Raw genomic sequence first — 26,577 nt, forward strand, 5'->3', positions numbered from 1 at the left:
GATGAATTCCTAGCTTGTATAGAAGTCTAAGGGAGAAGGAACTCAGGATGCCACAACAAAAGACATGGAGGGGAGAGCAAGAAATGAAATCAGCTTTTATTTCCCTCATTAGTTTGGTTTTGCATCTGGGGAGCCTGCGTACTAACCAACCTATCCCCTTTACACACGTTAAAGTTAAGCATCCCCCCACTCACACAAACACACAATCAACAATTTTGGCCTTTCTGGAAAATCGATCTACTCAACTGCAAAGGAAACATACAACAATTTCCTATACAAATCAATCAGAAAATCAATAAAGTCCAGCTCTATGCCTCTGCAGAAAACTTTAGAGGCCCAGCGAGCTGTAATTTCTTCTACCTGCAATGTGCCGACAGCTTCCGCCTTGAGAACACCTTTCACACACTGTGTCCTTAGGTGAAGGCGTAGGGTGAATCCTATCACCTCCCTGCTGTAAAAGATTCTGATAGACAGGGTTAGGGGAGAGGCTGGGGAGGAGGATAAGATGAAACACCTCGGATTGATAGTCATGGTTAGAAGCTCTCCCTCCACTGGAGGCACAACCTAAAACCTGAAAACACTCGCTGCCACCCAGCGGGAGGCGTGCAGGTCCCTGACCACATGGTACTGACTTCACTGTGCGCATCACAGATTGCCACACATTCCAAAAGCTAATGCGTTCTCCACATGTGATGTTTACATTTCCAAAATAACTGGAAAAAACTAAACGTTTATATCTATATTGATACAGGAAAAATATTTATACAGGAGTCTGTTATTTTTTCTGTGTGAACCCATGAAGACCTAGCTTTCATTGACAACATCCTCCACACAGGATATGCAATAGAAAATGATTTTCTGTTGTTGTTTCTGCCTGTAGATCTTTCATAATGATAGAATTTAGTTATTTTAGATTTACCTATTAAATTATTTTTTACTAAGTTTAACAGCTATGGGTGATGGGGAGATGCAGCTGTGTTTGCTGACAATCTGCATTATGTAGCATCTTTGCCGAAGGGAAACGAGAATTTATGTCTTTTATTCTACATTTGTACTCATAAATGTTCTGGGCAGCATTATTTGTAGTAACTCCAAATTGTAAACAATCCAAATGTCCATCATCAGGTGAACATCAATAGTGGTATATTTATACAATGGAATATTATTTAGTAACGGACTAAACTCCTAAAACATGCAACAAATGAATGAATATCAAAATTATTATAAAGAAGCCAGACATAAAAGAACATATTATAATTAGACTTATATGAAATGAGAAACCAAGCTAAGGTGTTAGAAATCACAGCTGGGCTTGCTTCTCCAGGACGGGGGGCCTGCTGACTGACAGGGCCCAGGAGAAATTTCTGGGTAATGGAGCTGTTCTATATTTTGATTAACTGTAATTACATGGGTGATAGCATTTGTGAAAATTAACTGAAGCTAGGTGTGGTGGTGCACACCTGTAGTCCCAGCTACTTGAGAGGCTGAGGAGGGAGGATCATTGGAGCCTAGGAGTTTGAGGCTGCAGTGAGCTATGATTGTGCCAGTGCTCTCCAGGCTGGACAACAGAGTGAGACCCTGTCTCTAAAAAACAAAACACAAAAACACAACCGAAATTATTGAATTATACATCTAAAATGTATGCACTTATAGTTTGTAAGTTATACTTCCATTTAAGAAAACATAAAAATTATTTGATTTCCTAAAAATAATGTAATTCTTACCTTCTGAGAAACTTAAAAGGGCCATTGCTGCTTTGAATTGAGATTATAGTGCTATAATAATGGGTATATTAGAGATTAAAAATTGCTTTGGGAAATAATTTGTTTGCCAAACATTACAAAAAGAGTGAGACAAGCTAAACAGAGATACAATAATGACCAAGAAAAAATTTTCAAATCTGGAGCATAAAGAAAGAAAACTAGAAAACAGAGCAAACAGAGTAATATGAGCTAATTTCACAGAATCCTTAGGGTGTTCCTTTTCTAGCCGGAAGCCTCTGTGACGGGTGCTGCCTTTGTCCGAGTTTTGTTGGGCCCACTGGGTTCATTCCGTCCACTTGGCCCAGCAGGCTGCACTTGGCTTGTGCTACTGGCCCAGATCCCACGCCTGCCAAGGGCAAGCTAGGTGCAGAGTGGCAAAGGGTGTGTGAGCAAGCGCAGGGTCCAGCCACAGCACAGAGCCAGTCACGTCGGCTGCCATGGGGCAGGCAGCTCCAGGTGCCAGTACAGGCACTGGCTCTGTACAAGGCTATGGCTGGACCAGGCGTACCACAGGTGGCTTCCACTGTGGGCACTAGGGAATGCGGTGATACCTAGAAGCTTGGAGATCCCTGGAACTGCAGAGCCCCAGAGGGTGTCACAGCCCAGGCTCAGAGAGCCCCTAGGTCTGGGCTCCCCAAAGGGCCACAGCTCTTCTCTCCTTCTAGTTGCCCACAATGTGGTAAGTGGGAAGCGTGTTTCAGCCCTGTTTGTGTTATAGCTCTTTCAGTCTCACCATTTGGCGGGTCCCAAGTTCTAGTCCCAGGTCCAGGAAAAATGAGGTACACGGACAATGGGAGGGTGAGCAAGACAGAGAGGAGCTTCATTGAGAGACAGAACAGCTCTCAGGAGACCACCAGTGAGTAGCTCCTTTCTGCAGACAGGTCATCCTGAAGAGACCTGAAACAGGTAGCCCTTGTAGCCCCTGATGTCTGTGTGACTGGCTGAGTCCAGAGGTTTTTATAGGCTCAGAAGGGAGGAAGTGCATGCTGATTGGTCCATGGGTGGCCATGGGCGGGACTGGAAAAAGCACCATCCAATTGGTTGAATGGTCATCAATGAAGTCCTCAGTCAGGTCAGCAGACTTCACCCAGAACTGGCAGCCCATCCTCCTGGCTTCAGGCTGTTCCTGGCTTGAAGGTGGGGTTTCACCAGGTACCTTCCCCTTTCTGCCCAGCAACCTGTCTGCCTCCCACCATCAACATGCCATCCGCAGTGCCCAGGCTGTTCCTGCTGAGGGGTACCTGCAGGCCTGTGCTGAGCTGCCCTCAGCGCCCACCTCGGCCTCCCTCCCATGCTGGTTGGTGCCCAAAGTTCAGAGGAGGGCCAAGGTGGCAGGCGGCTGGAGTGTAAGCACTGACCTGAGCATGTGCACACCCTGTGGGGTTGCGACGGCACCCGGGCTGGGCCACAACTTTGCTCCACACTGGAGTAGGCACCAGGAGCATGGAGAGCCACGGAACATGAGCAGGCACTTCCAAGCCTGTGGGAGGAGGGGTTTCCCAGGCCACCAAAAGTACAGAGATGCCCAGGTCCAGAGCTGCAGGTGGCGACTGCAGCTGTGCCTGGGAGCACTGGGCTCCCACCCTGCCAACTCAGTAAGGGGCAGGGCTCCCGCCTGCTTCTGGCTCCTGCTGGCTCTACAGAAGGCACAAACCTGGCTGCACCTCCCTTGCTGTAGCTGGTATCTTCGCAGAGGCAGCTCCAGAGGGGCCTGCCTTCAATAAAATTTAGGAGCTATTCAAATTCAATTGAAGCAAAGCATCCAATATGTGCTCTTGAAAGGTGGGAGTGGGGAGAAAAATAATTTAAGACATAATAGAAGAAAATATCCAGCAACTGAAGAAAGAAAATTACTCTTAGACAGAAAAGACCCACTATGTGCTGACCAGGATGAAAAAGATAAAAAGATCTTTGTGAAAGTTCAGAATTCCAGCAATAAGTTCAAAATAAATTCAAAATTATAAAATTTAAAAAGTCGCAGAGAGAACAAACACAAAAACCTAGAGAAGTTTATTTATAAAGGAATGAGGTCCAGGCAACTAAAATAAGAATAGAAAAAACTTACGGTCACACTAAGGGTGTAACAGTTTGTCAAAAAAAAAAAAGAGAGAGAAATTCTACTGAACAAGTTTTCCTGTTAAAAATGCACAGTCAGTTGTCACATGTTCCTAACATAACCCCTCCCTGAGACCAATCTGGTTCAACTTTCACGTAACTAAGTGGTGAATTATTTTTTAGTTACCATTGTGAACCCAAAATATCTGAGACAGGTCTCAGTCAATTTAGAAAGTTTATTTTGCCAAGGTTAAGGAAGTGCCCATGACACCATCTCAGGGTATTCTGACAACATATGCCCACTGTGGTCACAGTACAGCTTGTTTTTATACATTTCAGGGACATATAATACATCAATCAGCACATGTAGGATTTACATTGGTTTGATGTGGAAAGGTGGAACAACTTGAAGCAGGGGCTTCCAGGTCATGGGTAGATTTAAAAACTTTCTGAATGGGCTGGGCACAGTGGCTCATGCCTGTAATCCCAGGACTTTGGGAGGCCGAGGAGGGTGGATCACTTGAGGTCAGGAGTTTGAGCCAAGCCTGACCAACACGGTGAAACCCTGTCTCTACTAAAAATACAAAAAAATTAGCTAGGTGTGGTGGTGCATGCCTGTAATCCCAGCTACTTGGGAGGCTGAGGCAGGAGAATCGCTTGAACCTGGGAGGCAGAGGTTGCAGTTAGCCGAGATCATGCCATTGCACTCCAGCCTGGACAACAAGAGTGAAACTCTGTCTCAAAAAAAAAAAAAAAGAAAAAAAAAAAGAAAAAAAAAAAAGAAAAACTGATTGGCAATTGGTTATTAGTAGAAAGGAATGTCTGAGTTATGATAGGGGTTGTGGAGACCTAGGTTCTATCATGCAGATGAAGCCTCCAAGTAGCAGGCTTTAGAGAGAATAGATAGTAAATGTTTATCAGACTTAAGGTTTGTGTTGATGTTAATGCTAGAGGGTATAATGAGGCATGTTCAACCCCTCTTCCATTGTGGCCTGAATGAGATTTTCAGATAACTCTGGAATACCCTTGGCAAAGAGAAGGGGTCCATTCAGATAGTTGGAGGCCACAGAATTTTATTTTTGGTTTACATCATGGACCCCCAGGTTGAAGGTCACGCAACATGAGCATAACCAGATGAACCAAGCATGCAACCATGGATGGAACCTAAGTGCTCAGAATGAGGAATGGGAACTGAAGTAAGCAGACACCATATGGTAGGATGTAGCATCCAATCAGATTGAGCCCTGGCATCACCCCATGGCAGGATTCAGTCAGAGCAGGCCTCCTGGCATCACCTTATTGCAAGATCCAATCAGATCACACCTCATTACCCTCTGACTATAAAACTTGCTCCAAACCCCAGCTCAGTGAGACAGATTTGAGCATTTCCTCCTATCTCCTTGCCATTTGAGTTGAAAAAAACCTTTCTTGCTGCAAAACTTGGTGCTTCAGTGTTCTTTCCATTTTGCATGGGGAAACTGACCCAGTTTGGTTTGGTGACACTAACAGGTATCAACAAGGTATCAGAGCCTCCTAAGCATCCTGTAAGTATAAGGATTAAGTCCACATGCTAAGGCAGTAACACGAAAGGAAAAAGATGTTAGTCCGTGCTAAGGCTACTACTACATTGTTTTGCAGTTGTACAAGCCTTGGTTAATTCTCCATTAATTTCTTAGTTTTGTGATTAAAAAAACCCTTCTACTTGCTTAAAATTAAGTTCCTTAGATTTTCTTTTATATGAAGCAAACAGATATAACTGATATTTTTAACAAATGGTCTGATTGTATTTTACAGTAAATTATGAATCAATAGCAAGTACAGCTATTTGGTTATCATTTAAGACACTGGAAATAAACTAAAAGGATTATTTTACATTTTCAATAAACTAATACCTTGACAGATTATTTCATTTATGTTGACTGTACATAAGGAAGGTGTCTTCTTTTATCCATATAGGAATTGATTTGTAAGGTAGGTTTCTGACTACTGTCGATTGGATTGTAAACATTTTGTAAGTGCTTGGGTTTAGTAGCATGTGTGATTAGAGTCAAGGGTCATTCATATGTAACACAGGAATAGATTGTTTATTGTAAGTAGTTTACTGAAAAATAAATATGTTGTCTATTAATGAGATTTATAAGATATTCAATGGACTTTTAAAAACAGGATTATTGAGATATGTCATATATGCAATTAACTGTACATAAAGTATATATAACATACAATCTGATGAGTTTTGACGGCTATATAGACCTATGAAACCATCACCACAGTCAAGATAATGAACAAAACAAGCACCCCCCAAAATGGACTCATGCCTCCTTTGAATCTCTAGTTCTCTCCCCTCCTCACCCTCCCTCCTGTCCCCAGGAGCCAATCAATGATCATCTTTCCCCCACTATAAGTTAGTTTACATTTTCTATTATTTTGTGTGAATCAAATATTTTTGGGTCTGGCTTCTTTCACACAGTATAATTAGTTTGAGATCCATCTGTGTTGTGCATATCAATAGTTTGTTGCTTTTTATTGCTGAGTAATATTCCATTTTGTGGACATACCACAATTTTTTTATCCATTTACCTGCAAATGGCCATCTGGATATTTTCAGTTTGGGGCTGTTACAAATAAAACTGCTATGAACATTGTGGATAAGTGTTTGTGTGTATATATATCACTTATGAGTTAAACGGTTGGGTCTTATAGTAGGTATATCCTTAATATTTTAAGATGCTGCTAAGTGGATAAAACATTTTACATTCCTGACAACATATGAAAGTTCTGGCTGGGCGCGGTGGCTCACGCCTGTAATCCCAGCACTTTGGGAGGCCGAGGCAGGCGGATCATGAGGTCAGGAGATCGAGACCATCCTGGCTCACACGGTGAAACCCCGTCTCTACTAAAAATACAAGAAAATTAGCCTGGCGTGGTGGTGGGCACCTGTAGTCCCAGCTACTTGGGAGGCTAAGGCAGGAGAACGGCGTGAACCCGGGGTGCGGAGCTTACAGTGAGCCGAGATCGTGCCACTGCACTCCAGCCTGGGAGACAGAACGAGATTCCGTCTCAAAAAAAAAAAAAAAAAAAGTTCTAATTGCTCTGAATCTTTGGCACTGCTCAGTATTGTCAGTCTTTTTAAGTTTAGCCATTCCATAGGGTATCTAGAAATATCTTATTGTGGCTTTCTTCACATTCCCATAATCATTAATAACGCTAAGCACCTTTTCACGAGCTTACCTACTCAACTTGAGCTCATTTACCACTGAGTATTTTCCTTAAAAATTACCTAAGGTAGATAAGTATGTTGAAATCTGTGGTTGCCCAACCATCTTAATTATATTGCACTTTTTTCAAGTTTTGCTCAACCGTCTTGAAGAAATGGCTTATTTCATGCCTACCACCATCGCCCCCAACTGTAACTTACCATGGAACCACTTGCCTTGATAACTCTTGGTAGCTCTCTTTCTTCCTTGGTGCCATCCAACTGATTAGTGTGGTTGTCACAGGTATCACGAGGCTAACAGAAGAAATCAAAACCACGTTTATCTAGGCATATCTTTCCAAATATGATTGCGTATTCACATATGCATTACTCTAGAGTTTTTATATATAGGTACAGCTGCCTGGAGATATATACAATTAATGACTACCTGGGCATTGATAACAGCACTTACCCATTCATTCATAATTATATTGATCCTCATAAATGCCATGTACTGTAACAGAATTGGTCTCAGAAGCAGACTCTGCTAGCTTCCTGCCAAAACCCACTTTCTTTTCTTTCCTAACTTATGAATATCATGATTTTGCTCCAAGATGCTATGTTCTAACTAAAAAGACTGAGTGTGATCATCTGATGGTTATATCCAGTAAGATATGAATGTAATTCTACTTGGTGGAGTGTCCAGGAAAGCTAATGTTTTCTTGTGAAAGTGGATGAAGTCAGCTTCTTTCAGAAGCATTGACATGGTGCCTGTGATGTCCAGACACCCTGTAAGTATTAACAATTGGCCCATACACTAAGGGGGGCAGAATGGAAAGAAGAAAAAACTGATAGATCCATGCCAGGGCAGCCATATCAGCCTTGGCCTTCCTCCTTAAGCTTCTTGTTTTGTAAGAAAACCTCTCATTGTCTAAGTCTGATCTAACTGACAAAACAATGCTATTTCAAAGTGAGACTTTATGACTGTATTTTGCAATGGTTTGTAAACCAATATCAAGAGAAAATCCAACATCATGAAAAAGAAGTACAGTGATAAAACATTCTACGAAAAGCAGATAATTGAGGAAAGAGAAGAACATTTATAATTTTTTTTTAGAGAGATTTGAGAGGCAGTTGCAACAAGAAGTCAGGAACTAAGTATAACAATAAAGGGGAAATCAGTGCAAAAAGAGGCATTCTTGTGAATTAACAGTATGATTGTTGAATTATAAATGCAACAGGGGGCAAGTTATAATTACTCATGGCAAACATTAAAATTAAGTCTCTACAAGAATAATGCAGACGAAATCTACTAGCAGACAAACAGAAAAAAGATATGGAAAATAACTGACAATTTAAGATATGTGAGTTTAATCCAAACAGTGAAAGGAAGAACAGAAAAAGTGGAGAGAAAGAAATAATTACAGAAATAATGGGAAGATAATGTTCAGAATTCAAAGGAAAGGAGGTTATCAGAAACAAAAAGCTGAGTGCTGATGATGAGAAAAAGAAAGATTTCATATCCTAATGATATTCAGTTCTCCAACAATAAAAATACACCTACAAGGTTTCCAGAAATATAAAAATGAAAGCAGGATATAAATAAAGGAATAAGTTTTAGGGAGGCATCAGACTTCTCAACAATAACACAGTATGAAAAAGCAGATGGGCCAATGGCTATACATTACTGTAGGAAACCGATTTAGGGCCTAGCATCTTGATACTCACCAATTTAGGATTCAAGTTTTTTGGATTATAAAAATTTAGTATCCAGAGACATTTCTTGCCAGATTTGCTCAAAGAGTAAAAGGCACAATCTGCTAAGAAGATGTAACATTCTGTAATATATGTGATTATGTAAGTTGGTATTTTTACTGTTCTACGTAGTCATTTCATTATGTTCTCCTTCATCACCCTTCTGCAGGACAGGACAGTGCCTGCCACCTCATTCCATAAACTGCCCAGCAGCTCACGGGTATACCTAGAATAACTTCAGCGTTCTCTTCCATCTCAGTGAGAAGTTTCTTCATGTGTTTGGCACCATGCTTACCCCGGCTAACATTTTTTTTTTTTTTGAGAGAGAAGGTCACCCAGTCTGAAGTGTAATAGTGAGATCATAGCTCACTGCAACCGTGAACACTGGGCTCAAGGGATCCTCCCGCCTCAGCCTACCAAATAGCTAGAACTACAGGAACATGCCATTGCATCTGGCTAATTTTTAAATTTTTTTTTTTTCTAGGGACAGGGTCTTGCTTTTTTGCCCAGGTTGGTCTCAAACTCCTGGGCTCAAGGCAGCCTCCTGCCTTGGCCTCCCCAAGTGCTAGGATTACAGGTGTAAGCCGCCACACCTGGCCCTGATTAACCTTTAAAAGGTGGTATGACCTTCAATGATTTGAAATGAAAGGCATAGTGAGAGCCACGTGAGAGAACATTTTGCCCATGAGGAGACTGGGAAGGAGAAGGAACAGAGGAGGCTTGCTGTAATTATGCTTCTGTCTGCACGTCCTGAGGATGCCTGAGATCCTTCTGGTACTTTGATTATTCACTCTTTCACATGGAGCTCAAGACAGAATGGCTTTACTTACCCCAAAGTGACAGCCAATGGGTTGACATAGCTTAGTTGGGTTGGGGTGGGTGGCAGCCAAGGGGAGACAAACGCAGGGTGGGTTAATGTTTGCCTTTGGCCGATGTAAAATCATTTTGCAAACATTCCATTCAAAGGCCAACTGTTAATCTTGGCTGATAACTGTGAATTACTATGTCTCACCTTCTAACCATCGCCATTGCTTTTGTTTGCATTTTAAATTCACTTTTAAGCTAATATATAAACATCCTGTGTGCAGGGGCCATGTCTCCTTATTTTACTGCTGTTGTCTAGAGTGCTAGGCACTTAGTGAGTGTTCACTAAATACCTACAATTGTTTCCTGGTGATTACCCTGTAAACCTGACTCTGATCATCACTTTTTAAGGGAACAAGAGAAGGTAAAGGCAAATGAAAGAAGTTTTACCCCCCATACACCTAGAAATATATTATATAGAGAGATCTGCAAAAAAGAGTACCATAGCAGGTCTGACACACACTTGAGTTTCAAGGAGGTTCCCACTATTTCCTCAATGTTAAGACCGGCTCATGGATCCTAAAGTCTTTGTGCAAACAATATGGCTTATACTGAATACCGGCTTTCCTTCCGGGAGTCTGGAATTTTGTGGTGTACTAGGTAGAGGGTGCCTATGTGACCAACCCCGATAAAAACCTGGGGCTCCTTGGCTTTATTGAACTTCCCTGGTAGAAACAGTTTGTTGCTGGAGGAATTCATCCTGTCCTACGTTACCCCCCGAGAGAGGACTCTTGGAAGCTTGCGTAGATAGATTCCCTGGACTTCACTCCATGCACCTTTCTCTTTGGAGATTTTGCTCTGTATCTGTTTGCAGTAACAATTCCAGCCATGGGTAGGACTATTTGCTGCGTCCTGTGAGTCCTTCTAAACCACTGAACCTGGGCATGGTCTTGGGAACCCCTCACCCAGGAGGAAACCAGAATATATATTTTTGATATTTAAACTAATATATTTTACAATTCCATATATAAGTGTTTGAAGATTAGCACTTGTCTAACCTACACACACACACACACACACACACACACACCCCATCTCATCCTTTCATGATTATCTACATTGTCATCTTCTGTTTCATATGGTTAGATTCGAAAAAGGGTAAGAAGTACATTTTTCAAACCTTATCGGCCTCTGCTTGCCTGATGCAATGTCTGCAGTCCAGTTTAAAAATCTACTCACAAAGGATGCAACATACCATTGTAAAACAGAAGTCCCTCTCTAATATACTGAGAGAGAAGAAGTTCTGTGAAAACTCACCATGTTTTTCCTCTAGTTTGGAAAAAGGCAAAAGATGGAACATAAGAAAAAAATGATACAAGGTTAAATACATAAAATAAACCCAGAATAATGAGAATCCCTAGTGAGGGGTGAGGGTGTGCGTGTGGTGTGAGATCGACATTAAGGCTCGATATGATGAGCTGCCTGGAAATCTGGTGAGATCAGATGGCGTAATAGCAAGTTCTCCCCACTGTGCTCCCGCAGAGAAGGTCCCTCAGTCAAACAACCCTCCTTATCCAGAGGACAGTTCTTGTGTATCTCTGAGTAGTATTTCAGTTCCCTGCCAGCCCATGGAATTACTCAAAAAGCCAATCACTTTCTCCTGTGGGAGCCAGGGAACAGCCTACCCTCTTAATGCTACGAAGCCTGCAGACCCTGCTTGCTCACCCTGTTCCCAGGAGCAGCCTACATGTGGCCCTGTGTGGCATGCAGTGTCCTCCTCTCCCAAGCTGTGAGGATACGTGACTAATAAACTGCTGTCGATTACATGTGACCAGTGTCGGGTGCTGTGTGTTCAGCCACTCTCATAATCCAAGGGTAGAGAGCTTTCCCTCACCAACGGGGCAAAGAGAAGACAACCAAAACAGAAGGCAGAGCCAGGTGGGACACAAGGCTCACAGAAACCCACTTTTTAGAAAGGCTTCAGTGTCTGCTCTCACTTGCCCTCCTCTGGCTGAGGGGTGAGACACTGGATGCAGCAAGGGGAATGGGGACAGCACAGAGGGGCAAACGCCTCGGGCCAAGTGTCCTGGTGGGAAGGAAGGAAAAATATAATAAAATTAGAAAAAGGATTAAATTAGAAAAGAAAATAGAGACAAAATCTGCAAAACAGGATTGCTCACAGTGCCTGCTGACTCTACTCCACATCCAGACCTTGGTCTACCCTCAGGCAACAGAAGAGTGGCCAGAACACAAACTGGCCACATTCAAACCACTCAGCAGACTCTTAGGACAGACAAAGAACCTGTTTCCAGATAGAGTGCCTCACATGAAATCTATATAACATAAAAAGAAACTACAGAAACAAAACATCATCATCATCATCATCATTGCCATCTTCATCTGATCAAGGGTGGGAAAAGGAATTATTCTTGGAACAGCAAAGAATCTTTCTTCCTGTAACAGGAAGGAAAAAAACTAAAGCTAAAGAGAAGGAAACATACTGAAGTATAACAGAGGAAAGTCTCTGACTGTAAATGAGAAATCTGCCACCACAAATCCAGGTGGAGGCAGATGTCAGCAAACCCCCATCCTTCTATGGCTCCTATTCACCATGCACCATTTCAAAAGGTGGACCCAAGCTTCATGACATGTGGTATAGATCATGCATGGGATTCATCTCATAGAAATAAAGCCTTCTACTGAGACAGATTCATTGGCAGTCATGAACTCAGATTAGCATTCTTTAAAACTCTTGTATTAAAACGGACCAGATGGGCTCTGATGAAAGGTGTTCACTTCCTGTGCTAGATAGTGTACTTTTTCCCGCTTACCACTACACATTTAAGAAGACATAGTGCAGCTTCCCATGATATTTACATTTAGAGTGGTACATATACACCATGGAATACTATGCAGCCATAAAAAGGAATGAGATCATGTCCTTTGCAGGGACATGGATGGAGCTGGAAGCTGTTATCCTCAGCAAACTAACACAGGAACAGAAAACCAAACACTGCATGTTCTCATTTCTAAGTGGGAGCTGAACGATGAGAACACACTATGGACATATGGTGGGGAACAGAACACACTGGGGCCTGTTCAGGGTCAGGGAAGGGAGAACATCAGGAAGAATAGCTAATGGATGCGGAGCTTAATAACAACGTGATGGGTTGATCTGTGCAGCAAACCACCATGGCACATGTTTACCTGCGTAACAAACCTGCACATCCTGCACATGTACCCCAGAACTTAAAATAAAAGCTGAAGAAAAAAAATGCAATTCTAATTCCAAAAAAAAAAGATATTTACCTTTACAAAATAACTGATCTGGGCATGGTGGCTCATGTCTGTAATCCCAGCACTTTAGGAGGGAAGAGGCTAGGAGTCTAAGACCAACCTGGGCAACATAATGAGATCTCATCTCTATAAAAAATTTAAACACTAGCTGGGCATGGCGATGTGCAGCTGCAGTCCCAGCTACTAGGGTGGCTGAGATGGGAGGACTGCTTGAGCCCAGGAGTTCCAGGTTATAGTGAGCTATGACTGTGCAACTGCACTGCAGCCTGGGTGACAGCAAGACCCCTTCTCAAAATGAAAAGAAAAGAACTGAAATGTCAAAATATTTCTTATGGTGGGAATTAAATTAATACTAAAGGATACATGGAGGATAGATCAAGATTTTCCATGTGAGCTCACCCAAGAGAGCAACACTGATCTGACCACTTCCCCCTCACTTTGACTTCTGGCTGCAGCTATTACTGTGGGTGTCATTCTTTCTGTCAGTAAAGGTAGGACATATAGTTATTTGTGAATTGGTTTATTTATCCCTGAGTTTATTTTTAAGAGTCTCTTTTTTTCTTCATTGTTTCCATATAAGTGGGCATTCTTTTCCATTAGTTTTTCTGTCTTGAAATAATTATTTTTTCTAACCTCCTTACACTCGGTTTCCCTTGCCTTAACTTCCAGTTGACCGTTTCTACAGGGGATGGACAATACCTCCTCTTTATCCAGAGTCACATCCAAAAGAGGAGTTGGGGTACAAAAAATCAGCTGGCTACTGAAAAAAATGAAAGTGCATTTTATTTCATTTATAGTTTCCCAAATTTTACTGTGCAATAAATCACTTGTTACGTATACTATGTGTACATTCATAGAGATTTGTGGCGATAACCATAGCTATGATTACTTATGTACTCGTCCTTGCATTTAGCAATTTATCAACCCATACTGAGCGCCTACTAAATGCCAGGCACATTAACAGACACTATTCTCTGTGGAAGACACCATCAACTGTGCACCCCAAACCCAGCCTGTTGTCTTCCTTAAGTTTTCTGATTGTTTTTTATGAAAGACAAAAGGAAACTGGATTCATGGTAGGGAAAAACACCACCTACATCGTCTGCTTCAGAGAGAAAAACAAACTCACATTTGTATAACACATGATTTCTTGTGTTTTCTGTTATGTGCAGCCAAATGTATATATATACTATATAATCATTTTTACAGCACACTGTATATTTATATAGTCAATCGTACATCAATTCCACTTCTAGCTAGTTGCTTATCAATTATGAAGCTGAAGATTAATTAGATCGATTTTGCCCAGTTAAATGTGTTACTGAAAGGAACATTTAATTCAAATCTTCTGAATGTTGGAAAATGTATTTGGGTCCTGGAATTCCGCTCATGATGAACAGGACTTTATGTAAACCGTGCGTGATGTATCTGGAGACTGATTTAACATTTTTGATTTAATATACAACTAAAACAGGGGTTAAATGTCTATTCCTTTATTATAAAAACACCATTGAAAAACTAAATGTATTAGATATTTAGTGAAATCATAACACTTCTTTGAACCCACAGAAATTGTTATTCTTCACCTTGCCTGTCCATATTTTCTAAGTTTCCAATAACAATTATGTATTACTTTTATTGTAAGAAAAAACACATTTATTTTCTGAAAAGCATAAGTACTACTGAAAAATCAGCACAAGAAAATTCAATCAAGATAGCAAAATGTACAAGTTACCTTCTCCTGTCCCTGCAAATTACTCCAAGTGTCAAAAGATATATCTTTTTAAACGTGCAGTTCTAAAAACCACTGAACATTTCCATTAACAGAACAGAAATTGTAGGAAGTTCCTGGCAGATAAAAATCAGGCAGGAATGGTTTGATAAGGTTAGAGGAAAACCTCAGTCTGTAAAAAGGCATAAGAGAAAAATGCATAGAAGGTAAAGGCGGATCCAGAAAAAGCCCATTTCCAGACCCAAAATAAAAGGATCAGGGAGGCACCCAACACTCAGAAGGACAAAAGTAACTGCAAAATATTTGTCTGAACAAAGAGGCCAGGCAGACCCTTCCCTCCCAGACACTGAAGAGCAGGCAGTAGCTAACTCTCAGTAATGAGTGACACCTGCCTCGGTGGCAGCGGCGGCTGTCCCAGTGAGGGTGTGGTGGTTGTAGACAGAAGGCTGAATTGCATTTCACTTGGAGCCTTCTAAAAGAATATGGACCGGAGTATAAGAAGAGAAGTTCAGTTTGCTTGAAAAGGAAATAAATTACAGTTCTTCAGGACTCCTATGACTTTGGCATTGATGCCATGTATACGTGTCTTTAAAAAAATATTTTATATTTTTAAAATTTTTATATTGTCAACATGGAATGTTTAAACTTAAAGATGTGACTCATACAAACATAAAATGGGCACATGTCAAATGTTTTGTATTGTTATTTTTTAATTTCTAATTTTTGTGGGTACATAGTAGGTATACATATTTATGGGGTATATGGGATATTTTGATTCAGACGTGTCATAATCCAATATGTATGTGTCTTAAGTGAAGGACGACAGTCAACAAACTTCACCATTCAAAAAGGCCCAGACTCCTATTCACAGGAGAGTTCTGGGAGAAAAGAGGACCGTACAACTCTCATTACCTATACTAATCAATCAATCAATCTAGTCCTTTCTTAATAAACATAAATCAACAGCCAAGGATCAAAGTCAGCAGAGCAACAACAATGGAAGAGAAAAACAACGATGCTAAAATAAACAGAAGACTCTGAAGGAAGCAGAAAATTAAAGGAAAAGAAGAGAACTTTGAAATTTAAGGTTTAATTTAGTTATTACCTTCAGAGTGCTGAGAGGCTACTGCAGTCAAGAAACAAGAACAGATGCTAGATATAATGAAAGGGAAGTCAGGGCAAGGGGAGGGACTTCAGTAACTTAGCAGTATGACCATTAAATATTTTTTCTTTTTGAGACAGGATCTATCATTCAGTCTTCCAGGTTAGAGTTAAGTGGCCCAGTCACGGCTCACTGCAGCCTTGACCTCCCAGGCTCACATGATTCTCCCACCTCAGCCTCCTGAGTAGCTGAAACAACAGGTATGGGACAGCAGGTATGTGCCACCACAACTGGCTAATTAAAAAAATTTTCTTTTGTAAAGACATGGTCTTGCTATGCTGCCCAGGCTGGTCTCAAACTCCTGAGTTCAAGCCATCCTCTTGCCTTAACCTCCCAAAGCGCTGGGATTACAGGTGTCAGCCATCATGCCTGGCCAAATTTTTAAGGAATGAAAGGCATAGTGTTAAAACAGCCATGGCCAAAATAAGCTTGGAAAATATAAGAACATTTAAGAGACACAGAGGTTCAATCCAAATAGTGCAACAATCATCTAACAGGAGTTTCAGAAGGAGATAATTGAGAAAATAAAATGAACAAACAAATACTTGTTTTAAATGCTAGAAGAAAATATGCAGAACCTGAAAAAAGAACTAGTTCTCAGATTGTAAGAGCTCGCTTAGTACTGACCAGGATGAATTTTTTAAAAAGATTAAAGTTGGTGAAATTTCAAGTTTCCAGCAATAAAAATAAAATTCAAAGGCTTCCCCATCTGTTATGTAAAGGAATAGGATTGATGCAGACATTGTACTTCCCCACAGCAATGGTACATAAGAAAAGATAATGGACCCGTATCTTACCAACTCTGAAGCCAAGTGATTTTGAGCATGGGATTCTATGTGCAAAAAAAATTAAAAGAAGAACCATATAATCTACATATCTATTTTCTAAATTACTGAATTTATAGATAAGATGAATACTTGTATCTTTGTATTTTATACAATATAAATCTTTATAAGTATTTTATACAATATAAAGATATAAGTATTTATCTTATACTTATCTATTTTACTTGTACTTACATCCTTCCTTACTAGATAAGTATATTGGGTCAAATGTATACATCTAAGATTAATGCAAAATCTCCTTATGAAACTGATTATAAGACTTCACTAAGACAGTGAAATGGAAAATCTTCAGTAATTATTCAATTAATGTAGGTAAATGACGCCAAAGAAAGAATAAGAAGGAATGGGGGGAAACGAAGGGATAGGGAGGGGGACACACAATTGGTGGGGGCAGGGGGGAAGGGGCGGGGGAGAGAGAGAAAGAGAAAGAGAGAGAGAGAAAGAGAGAGAGACAGAGAGACAGAGAGACAGAGAGAGAGAGAGAGAGAGAGAGAGAGAGAGAGAAAGAGATGGACCCCAGAGATACAGGACAGGAGGAGGAACAGAGGAATTGGTGTTTATGTTGTCAAATTCAAACAGAAAACTGAAAAAGTTCAGGTACATTCTCTAGAAGCTTCCAAATTTCTTGCAAAAACAGATGCTGAATTTTTTAGGAAAAAAAAATCTGTGAAGATGTTTCTTAGGCCTTATATATTATAAATTTTTTTTAAAAGCTAGGTTTATATAGCTTTTTATATCTCTGACAAGGAACAATCTGAACTTTTTAAGCATCTTAGACAATGCCAAACTTACGCTGATTTCATTTCACTGACTGCCCTATTTTCCAAGACAGCACAAGACCTTCTGACTCCCTAGAATATATAGTCTTTCCTTCTCCTGTGCCCACCCACTTCCTTAGTCCCCATTCTCAATCCTCTCTAGAACTGAGGCTTCAGTAGCAGAACTGGAAGGAAAGAGAGAAAGGCAGACATAAGGAAGAACCCTGGGCCATTCCTCACTCCTCACCACAAAAGCACCCTGTTAGGCCCTCCTTTGGTCTTTCCAGGAGTTAGACACCAGTTTATTCCATTTGCCTGTCTCAGTGACGCAAAAGATATTTCAGTTTGAGGAACTGAGCACTTTATCTTTCCCTGTGGGGTCTAAATGAAAGAAGGCGGCGCACAAAAAATACCCTTTATCTTGCTGTTTTTCCATTACTAGAAGTCCAAAGTCTTAGGAAGTCTGAAGAGAATAGTTGCGCATTCTCTAGTAATGCACTGAGTAAATGGAGGATTTGGGAAGAGCCTAGAAACCCTTTTTAATTTCGCAGTTTCCTAGGGAAAAGCAAAATTGAAAGTCTGAAGTCTCTGGAAATAGAAGTGAGAAAGACAGCATGGATGCAAAGACTTTAGGATCCTCTCAAGATGATCCTAGAGACAACTGAAAAATAACCAAGGGAATTTTTTGTTTTCAGAAGAATTCTCAGGCTCGGGCCCTCTTTTTATTTACAGTAATAGCAAATCACCCACTTGCAATTTTTCTAGTCTCCCACCAGCTGGAATCTACTAGGTACTGTATATCTTTGGGATCCACTTTGGTGGATACAAGAAAGGAAGAAAGAAACCACCAGAACAGAAGAGTATTCCAGTGCTCCAGCTAGAACCCAGCAGAACATGTGAGCTTGCCATACCTGAATGCTTAAAAGTGGAAAGGAGAGCTGCTCTTCATGTATTTTGAAAGAAAATTCATTTGAAAGATGAATTTCAAATGAACATGAATGATTATCACAAGTCAAATGTACATCATAAGTCAAATGAACATGAATGGTCATCGTAGGTGAAAGGTATTCGTCAATTAGCCCTTCAGCCTAGGAAACAAAGTTTTCCTTTTTCTAATACACCATCCTGAAACAAATTTGTCAACAAATCCCAAAGATTTAGTACAAATAGTACAATTCGTATTTGCTTTCCTCTTTCCTTTCTTCAAACACCAAATAAAATGTGAAGGGGGAGGCTGACTTAGAAACTTACACTAACTCTTAATCTAAAAAAATTATGGCCGGGAGCAGTGGCTCACGCCTGTAGTCCCAGCACTTTGGGAGGCCGAGGCTGGTGGATCACGAGGTCAGGAGATCGAGACCATCCTGGCTGACACGGTGAAACCCCGTCTCTACTAAAAACACAAAAACAAAATTAGCCACGCGTGGTGGCAGGCACCTCTAGTCCCAGTTACTCAGGAGGCTGAGGCAGGAGAATGGCGTGAACCCAGGAGGCAGAGCTTGCAGTAAGCCCAGATCGTGCTACTGCACTCCAGACTGGGCGACAAAGCGAGACTCCGTCTCAAAAAAAAAAAAAAAAAAAAAAAAAAAATTATGTTGGTTAATGTGACTCTAACTAAAACAAAGCATTTGACTACTGCTTCTCAAGTAGAAAGTCCCTGAAGACTTTCAAAAAGATTGTTAAGAAGTATAATAGCCTTTTCAAAACCCACAAGACACGTTACTTGTCCTTCATTTATTTGGTTGTTGTTATGGAGTCTATCCCAATTTCCCATAAAATCATCCCTTGGTACTGCTGCAGTATCATAGCATACACGACTCTAAGTGCCACTAGACACAAGGACCAGTTTGTGATCACAAGCCATGATGCTGCTGAGTGATATCTGAATAAGAACATCTGATATGGGTGGTCAGATGAAAAATACCAAAACATCAGGCCCAAGGAATTTAAACCAGCAAGGCAACCCTTTACTACAGTAGGCATCTTGGTCAGGACACCTGTAGCTAATGTCCTTGCCTCACAGTGTGGAAGTCACTTTTACTCAGTTACAGCTGTAGACAATCCCACCATCCAGAAAGACACAGGTTTACACTAGGTTGAAAGTCCAAATAGCTCAGAATTCAAAATGCACTCACCATAAGTTATATCATTATATATGGCAGAAGATTCTAGAACTATGTTATTCAATACATAAGCTACGAGCTACATGCGACTGTTCATATTTAAATCAATTAAGATTAAGAAAAATTAAAAATTCAATTTCTCACACTAGCCACATTTAAAGTGTTGGTAGTCAGATGTAACTGGAGCTACCATAATGGACAGAAGTAGACCATTTCCATCACTATAGAAACTTCTAAGGGATAGTGCTATTCTAGGACACTGTTAGCACAAATGCAAAGGTTAACTGGGCCTATATGAGCTGCCTTGGCAACTACCCAATGTGATTACTTTATCTAAAAGAAGATATGACTTAGAGACAACCTTAAGTAATTCAAATTGGAGACTGTCTTCAACCATGATTTCTACTCAATACCCCTGAAGTTTTAATGTATGCCATTATTGATACTATAATTAATCAGACAAGAAACCTAAATCAGAGTGATTAACTAGCTTGACCAGGTAACTTATCTCTAATTGCAGCTGAACATCAAATTTCCTTTTTTCTATATACTAGTTATCCAAAATGTTTCAAGAAGCCCATCTGCATAGAACCTAACCTAGGATCTTGCACAGATAATGCATCTGTCGCATCTGTGATGCAGTTATTGTAATGTAACATTGCAATTATGCAATGAATAAATGAACAAGTAAACATGAGTAATAGCCTTAGATGTAAAATTGTGGACATGAAATTGCTAAGGGTAAGCTAGAACTTCAACCAGCCACTTATCATAAAACATGGGATGTTTCCCTTATGGTTTTCAGAATCATTCTCTTGCCCACTTAATTAATGCTGGTATCTTCCATTTTTTGACCATTTTAATTTATCTGAACATAGAGGCTACCCTACCCGATCTCTCATCCCCACCCCCCATTCAAACCAAACCACCTGGTCTTGTGTACAATACTTAAGTCCACTTCCCTAGGACTCCTTTGCCCGACCACAGAGTTTCCATTCAGTGCTGAAATTGAAGTAAAGGATCCCTGGATTCTACCCACAAAGACTTGTTCCACTGCCAAAGAAGTCACTCTCTGATTTCAACAAAGAAGGGATTAAGTTTAGTACTGAGGGAGATTGCAGTACAGGAGATAATGATCACTTAAGTTCAAACTTGTAAAAATTTGCCCTGTGCTGTCTCTTTTAGTTCTCTCAAAGTTAGAATGGAACCACCCAATCAGACATTTCTGATATTTTTTTCTACCCCAGCCCCACCCTACCCCCATCCCCAATCAAACCAAGCACCTTTTGAGCCATGTTTGAGGTCTTACTTACAGGAGATTCCCTGACTCCAAAAATGTCTCTGACATCCCTGATAGATTGCTTATTCTTTTTCCTCATGGTTTGGGTATAGGTATTGTATCTCTTTTCCACGGCAGCTGCTTGGGTTCGAGTCAATGTAGAGAGCAAGGCTTTGCCATCTTCCTCTTCATCACCTGAGATCAGAGTTGATAAACCCACATCTTGCAGCCATTCTGCTTCAAGTTCTCCTTCTGGAAAAGAACATTACCAAGAGAGGGTCAGAATATTTTCTGTATGATTGGATGCCATGTGAATATCAGACAAGAAGTATTGGTAAATAATATTTGTATTTTTTTTACAGTAATTATGGGAAAGAACTACAAGAATGAATATAAGTCTGCATTGTATTTTTTAAACAAGTCAAATTTTAAAGTATTTTCTAGTACAGTAAGGTCATTGGCAGACTTGGTAGGTAAATTTTCCTGCTAGAGAGTTAAACATGAGTCATACCTGGCCTACTAATTTCAAAAAGTGACAAAAGATGAATATTTAAAGTAAAACTATAATAGAAAAAAACCATGATTTCATGGAATACAAATTGGTTTTTCAATCACTCACATGGAGGTTCAAATGCCAGGGCCACCATTCACCAGCTGCCTGACTCCTAAGTCTTACGATATCTCAAGGCCTCAGTGTCCTCTCAGCAAAATGAGTATAGTGAACCTCTATAGTTTTACAGTTGTTTTGCATCCCTTTTGAATATGGGCTTAACTTTCTCATACCAGAAGCAGGGCTTAGTCACTCTTGATGTGGTTTCCAGGTGTCCAACTCCTCCCAATTCCTCCACATAGCAGATCCAGGTATCTGCCTTATACAAGTCACCTCTTGGTGATGACTTCCTATGAGACAGCTGGATACAACCTGCCTGACTCATCCCTCCAACCCACACCCCCTACATGAACTGCGCAGATAAGGTGCAGTGACCACCTCTCCATCACAGCGCAACTCCCTGCTTGCTCTAAACCTGCCAATTAGGACTCCTAGTGGGAAACCTGCTTGGGTAATGCTTGGATCCTAATTGAGGCTCTGGTCCCCAGGTCCCTCACTCACTCTCACTCTTTCCTGTTCCCTGCCTGCTTGTTGATTGCAAGTGTCCTGGATGGCTGCCCCTTCCCATTGGCCCTGAGAAACGAGCTGCCGTCTTCTTCCTGAGATCTGTCCTTTCTCTTATTTCATGTGTTTTGCTGAGTTGCCTCCTCTGTGTCTCACCTGGCCAACACACCTGAACCTAGCTTATTTCCAGTCAGGGCTCTCTTATAGCATCTGCCAGTACAAACGAGTTTCCTGTGAGAGGGACACCCGGTCATGGGTTGAACACGAAGGTATTAGGCCACCCACCAGGATAAAGAGGTATCCTTTGAAAGGCAAACATCGGTGACCAAATCCCCTGTAGCTCCATCAGAGCAGGATTAGTTTATAGCCACTCACCCGAGAGAGACCTCAAGACCAAATTAGAGAAAAATACAACAGTGAGAGTAATAATAACAAAAGGATTAGGGGCCTCTGAGGATTTTTTTTTTAAATCAATGTATTTATGACAGGTAGCAAAGAATCTGGAACAAAGTCGGTATTCAATTGATGTTCATTCTCCCACCTTTCTCCTTATTCTGAATGGTAATTGCTTGTTTCAGAAGAAAATTCAAAACCTAAAATTCTTCAATATATAGAAATATAAGGAAATCAGAATAACAGTGTCCTGTAACAGAAAATCTACTACATATATGTTTCTGGGAACTACGCTAAGGAGGCATTACCCAAATGAGCGTTGTTTAAAGAGTAGATTAGACCGATTTGTAAACAGCGTGCCAGAGCATTAGTCTAGGAGTACTGGATTCTGCTTACATTATTGCATCACTGGTGTACAAACAAACCCTTTAATGTGTCTCACAGGCCCAGTTTCTTAGCTAGGCAAATATTTAATTTGCTATCTTATTTTAATTGTTCATTTGTTTCGTAAGCTGTCCCTTTAACAAAAAATGAAAAGTGAATTTATGATTGGCAGCCGTAATTTAAATCATAAGCTAAATCATAATTTAAATCTTTAAGTTCAGAGTTATGACACGGAGCTCTTCCTTAAGCTATAGATAAGCTTTTAAGTTCTGAAGACAAAATGTACAATTTAATATTTAATATGTTAATACTAAAATTTTAAAAAGTTGTTTTTTCTCCTCCACCTATGTAAGGAGTAATGAAAGAGTGGGAGGAAAGAGTATTTGGTAAGACTGGAGTTGACATAAATCGGAGGTGAGGACGGTCTAAGTCCTTAAACTTCAGCCTAAGTAGGAGGTATGTTTTCCATAGGTAAGAAATGTCCAGGGCAGATATCAGTGTTACTCCTGTTGGCTGCTCACACCAGTTGCCAAATGTATAACTTCAACACAGAGAACTCCTTTGAATTCCCATTCCATATATCTGACTGCCTAGTCAATATCCACTTGGCTCTGTCATTCATATGTCATATTCACTGTTTTCAAAACTGAACTCGTATTTCTCACTCCCAATTCTAGGCCTCTTTCAGGATTCCATATTTCAACAAACGAAACCCACCGTCCAATGTAATTAGGCAAGAGAGTAACCCAGTAGGCATTCTTGACATCTCCCTCTCTTTCACACATCAACTCCAACACATCCCCAAGGCCTTTTCATATTGCCCCCTTATTACTGCTCAAAATGTCCATCTTCCTTTATGTCTTCTGCCATGACCCGGGTCAGAGCTACATCCTCTCTCTCGTGGACTGCTGTGATAGACCCCTGACAGTTCCTCCAATGCCATTCTTGATCCTCTTCTAATCTATTATCCATATTATAACTAAATGAGCCCTTTCAAATGAACAAAAATAATTCTACAGTTTTTCCCTGCTCTTATGACTAAGAAAACCCTTAACATAGCCAACAAGATGTGAAACTGCTTACATTTCTGGACACGCTTATACCATACTCCTCTCCTGTTCTCTGGCAATACTGGCCTACTTTGGATTCCTCAAAAGCTCAACATTCTATTTTGTCACAAAGTCTTTGGACATGTTAGTCCTTCTACTTGACCTCATAATTACTGGACACCCATCTTTCAGATCTCAGTTTCTCCATCTTTTTCTCAGGAAAGTCTCTTTTTCCCTGCACCCATCAGATAAGGTCATGTCCTACTGCTATCAATCCTAACACTGCTGTTTCTTCTTCCTTCAAGTAGTTTTCTCCTCCAAATATATTTATATTATTTCATTAATTACTTTCTCTTCCACTAGATTATCAACTCCTTGAGAGAAAAAAGAATTCTGCTTTTTTATATCACTCTAACACCAACACCTTCCAGAGCGCTCTACTGGAGACGCTGTATTCTTTATCCTGCTCTAAAGGGAGTTCATTTTAGTTCCCACAGTTCACTTGACTCATAACCTCCACTGTTTGCCCTGCTCTATGCAACATCTGTAATCTTGGTTAGTTAAAAACAGCTTTCAGCAGCTGTTTTTAAATGGGATGCTTGGAGTCTCCATATATATTCCCTAACTGACTCCCAGATAAAATGTGGGGAAATCTGAGCATCAAAATGAATGACAGTAAAAGATGAACCCACTAAATAAGCCAGGAGTCCATTCTGATATAAAGAAATGATTTGGTGTAGAGTGGGATGTTTATATAGTGTGAAGGTACCTCCCAAGAAAACAGTAACTACAAAAATGAAATGACTAAGTTCACACTGGAGAAACCCTGCATGTATATACCACCTTAAGTAACTGATTAAAGTGGACATCATCAGTGACAGAACAAATTAAAATTATGAGCCACCTGACAGGCTGCCATGAGAAGAACACAATATCACAACTTGCCCGAGATGTATAACCTGAGTCTAAGTCATCAGGAAACATCACACAAACCCAAATTGTCTGATAGAGAGGAGCATCTATAAAATTACCTATAATTTTCAAGTGTCAAGGTCATAAAATTCAAAGAAAGGCTAAGAAACTGTTCCAGACTATAAAGAGGAGAGAGAGAGAGAAGAAAGAGAAACATGTTTTTCAATTAAACATAACAAGTGATTCTAAACTAGAGGGGTTTTTTTTTTTTTGGTCATAAAAGGTAATATAGAAATGATAGCAGTCTGAGGACTGGATGATAGTAATATATTAAAAACAATTTATTAATTTTAATAGTATGCTGTGATTATACAGGGAATGGCTTTCTCTATATATAGGTGTGTATATATATATACTAAATACCTAAAGTACTTGGGAGTGATAGAGCATCAGGATAGTAAGTTACTCTCAAACGGTCCCTGAAACAGTCTTTAAAATTGTACTTGTGACTTCCCTATACATTTGGAATTATTTCAAAATTAAAAAACTATAAGTACATATGACAACTTAAAGCAAAAATGACAACATTGCATTGATGTATGTACAACGTATGCAGATGCTATACATAAGACAATGGTACAAAGCACCAGGCAGGAAGAAGAATGGAATTCTACTGCTGCAAGGTTCTTATATTTGATATAGTGACACATAGTATTTATCTAAGTAGACTATGATAAATTATGGATGAATATTAAAATGCCTGAACAGCAACAAAACCAATTAAAGCAATATAGCTGAAATGTAAGCATAGAAACTATGAAGACATTGTGAAGAAAAACACAGACAGACAGGTAGAGAGTAAATGGATGAAAAAAGATATATCTTGCAAAGAATAACCCGATAAACCCTAAGAAAGCCAGAATGACTATGTAATTATTAGACGAAGCAGACTTCAAGACAGGGAATATTACTAAGAGTATTAAGGAAGGTCATTTATAATGATAAAATGAGTCAGTTCAGCAAGAAGGGGTAACAATCATAAATGTATATGTGCCCAATAACATAGTTTCAAATGATAAGCAACAAAAACTGACGGAACAAAAGGAAAAAATAGACAAATCTGCAATAAAAGTTAGAGATTTTAACAACTTCTCTCAGTACTTGTTAAATCAATCAAAGATTAGTAAGAACATAATAAATACGATTAAAGTTACCACCACCTTAATCTAATGAGCATTTACAGAACACCACACTAACCAACAAGTAAAACACATTCTGTTTAAGTGCACATGGAACCTTGACCAAGACAGACCATATTCTGAGGCATAAAATAAGTCTAAATTTCAAAATTGAAATGTATAAACTATGTTACCTAACATAACACAATTTACTAGAAACCAATAACAACATGTCTAGAAAAAACCCCAAAATTTGTAAATTAAAAATACACAAAGAAATTGAGAAAACATTTAAAACTGAATAATAACAAAGATATAACATATCAAAATTTGTGGGACAGAGTGATAGCAATGCTTATAAAGAACTGTATATATTCAAAAAGATGAAAGATTTAAAATTAATGGTCTAGGTTTCCATCTTAAGAACAGAGGAAAAACGCAAATTAAACACAGAAACATAAACAAAATGAGATGTAGATTTTATTAATTTGTTTTCAAAGAACCAACATACTAGAAAAGCACATTATATAATTCAACACCCATTCACATTGCTGCCAGAAAAACTAGGAACAGAAAGCTATCTGGTAAAGAGCATTTACAGAAAGTTTACAATTACCACCATGTTTAATGGAGTACTGAACCCGTTCCCTGTAAAACTGGAAACATGACAAGGATATGCATGTGCTGTCACCACTTCTATTCAACTTGTACTAGAGGCCCTAGCCAGTACAATAAGGCAAGATCAAAAATAAAAGCACAAAATATCAGAAAGGAAAAC

General features: G+C 39.9%; 1 protein-coding gene across 1 annotated transcript in view; it reads right to left on the minus strand.

Annotated features, from left to right (window-relative positions):
- ARHGAP28 (Rho GTPase activating protein 28) overlaps window positions 1-26,577 on the minus strand; it is a 201,759-nt gene that overhangs the window by 67,639 nt on the left and 107,543 nt on the right. Inside the window, exons 3-4 of the mRNA XM_030926081.1 lie at window positions 20,804-21,021; window positions 7,237-7,329 (exon numbers count right to left, since the gene is read on the minus strand). Of these exons, the coding sequence (XP_030781941.1) occupies window positions 7,237-7,329; window positions 20,804-21,021 (311 nt within the window). The remainder of the gene's footprint in view (window positions 1-7,236; window positions 7,330-20,803; window positions 21,022-26,577) is intronic.

The sequence above is a fragment of the Rhinopithecus roxellana genome, chromosome 21 (genome assembly GCF_007565055.1).
Source record: "Rhinopithecus roxellana isolate Shanxi Qingling chromosome 21, ASM756505v1, whole genome shotgun sequence".
NCBI lineage: Eukaryota > Metazoa > Chordata > Mammalia > Primates > Cercopithecidae > Rhinopithecus > Rhinopithecus roxellana.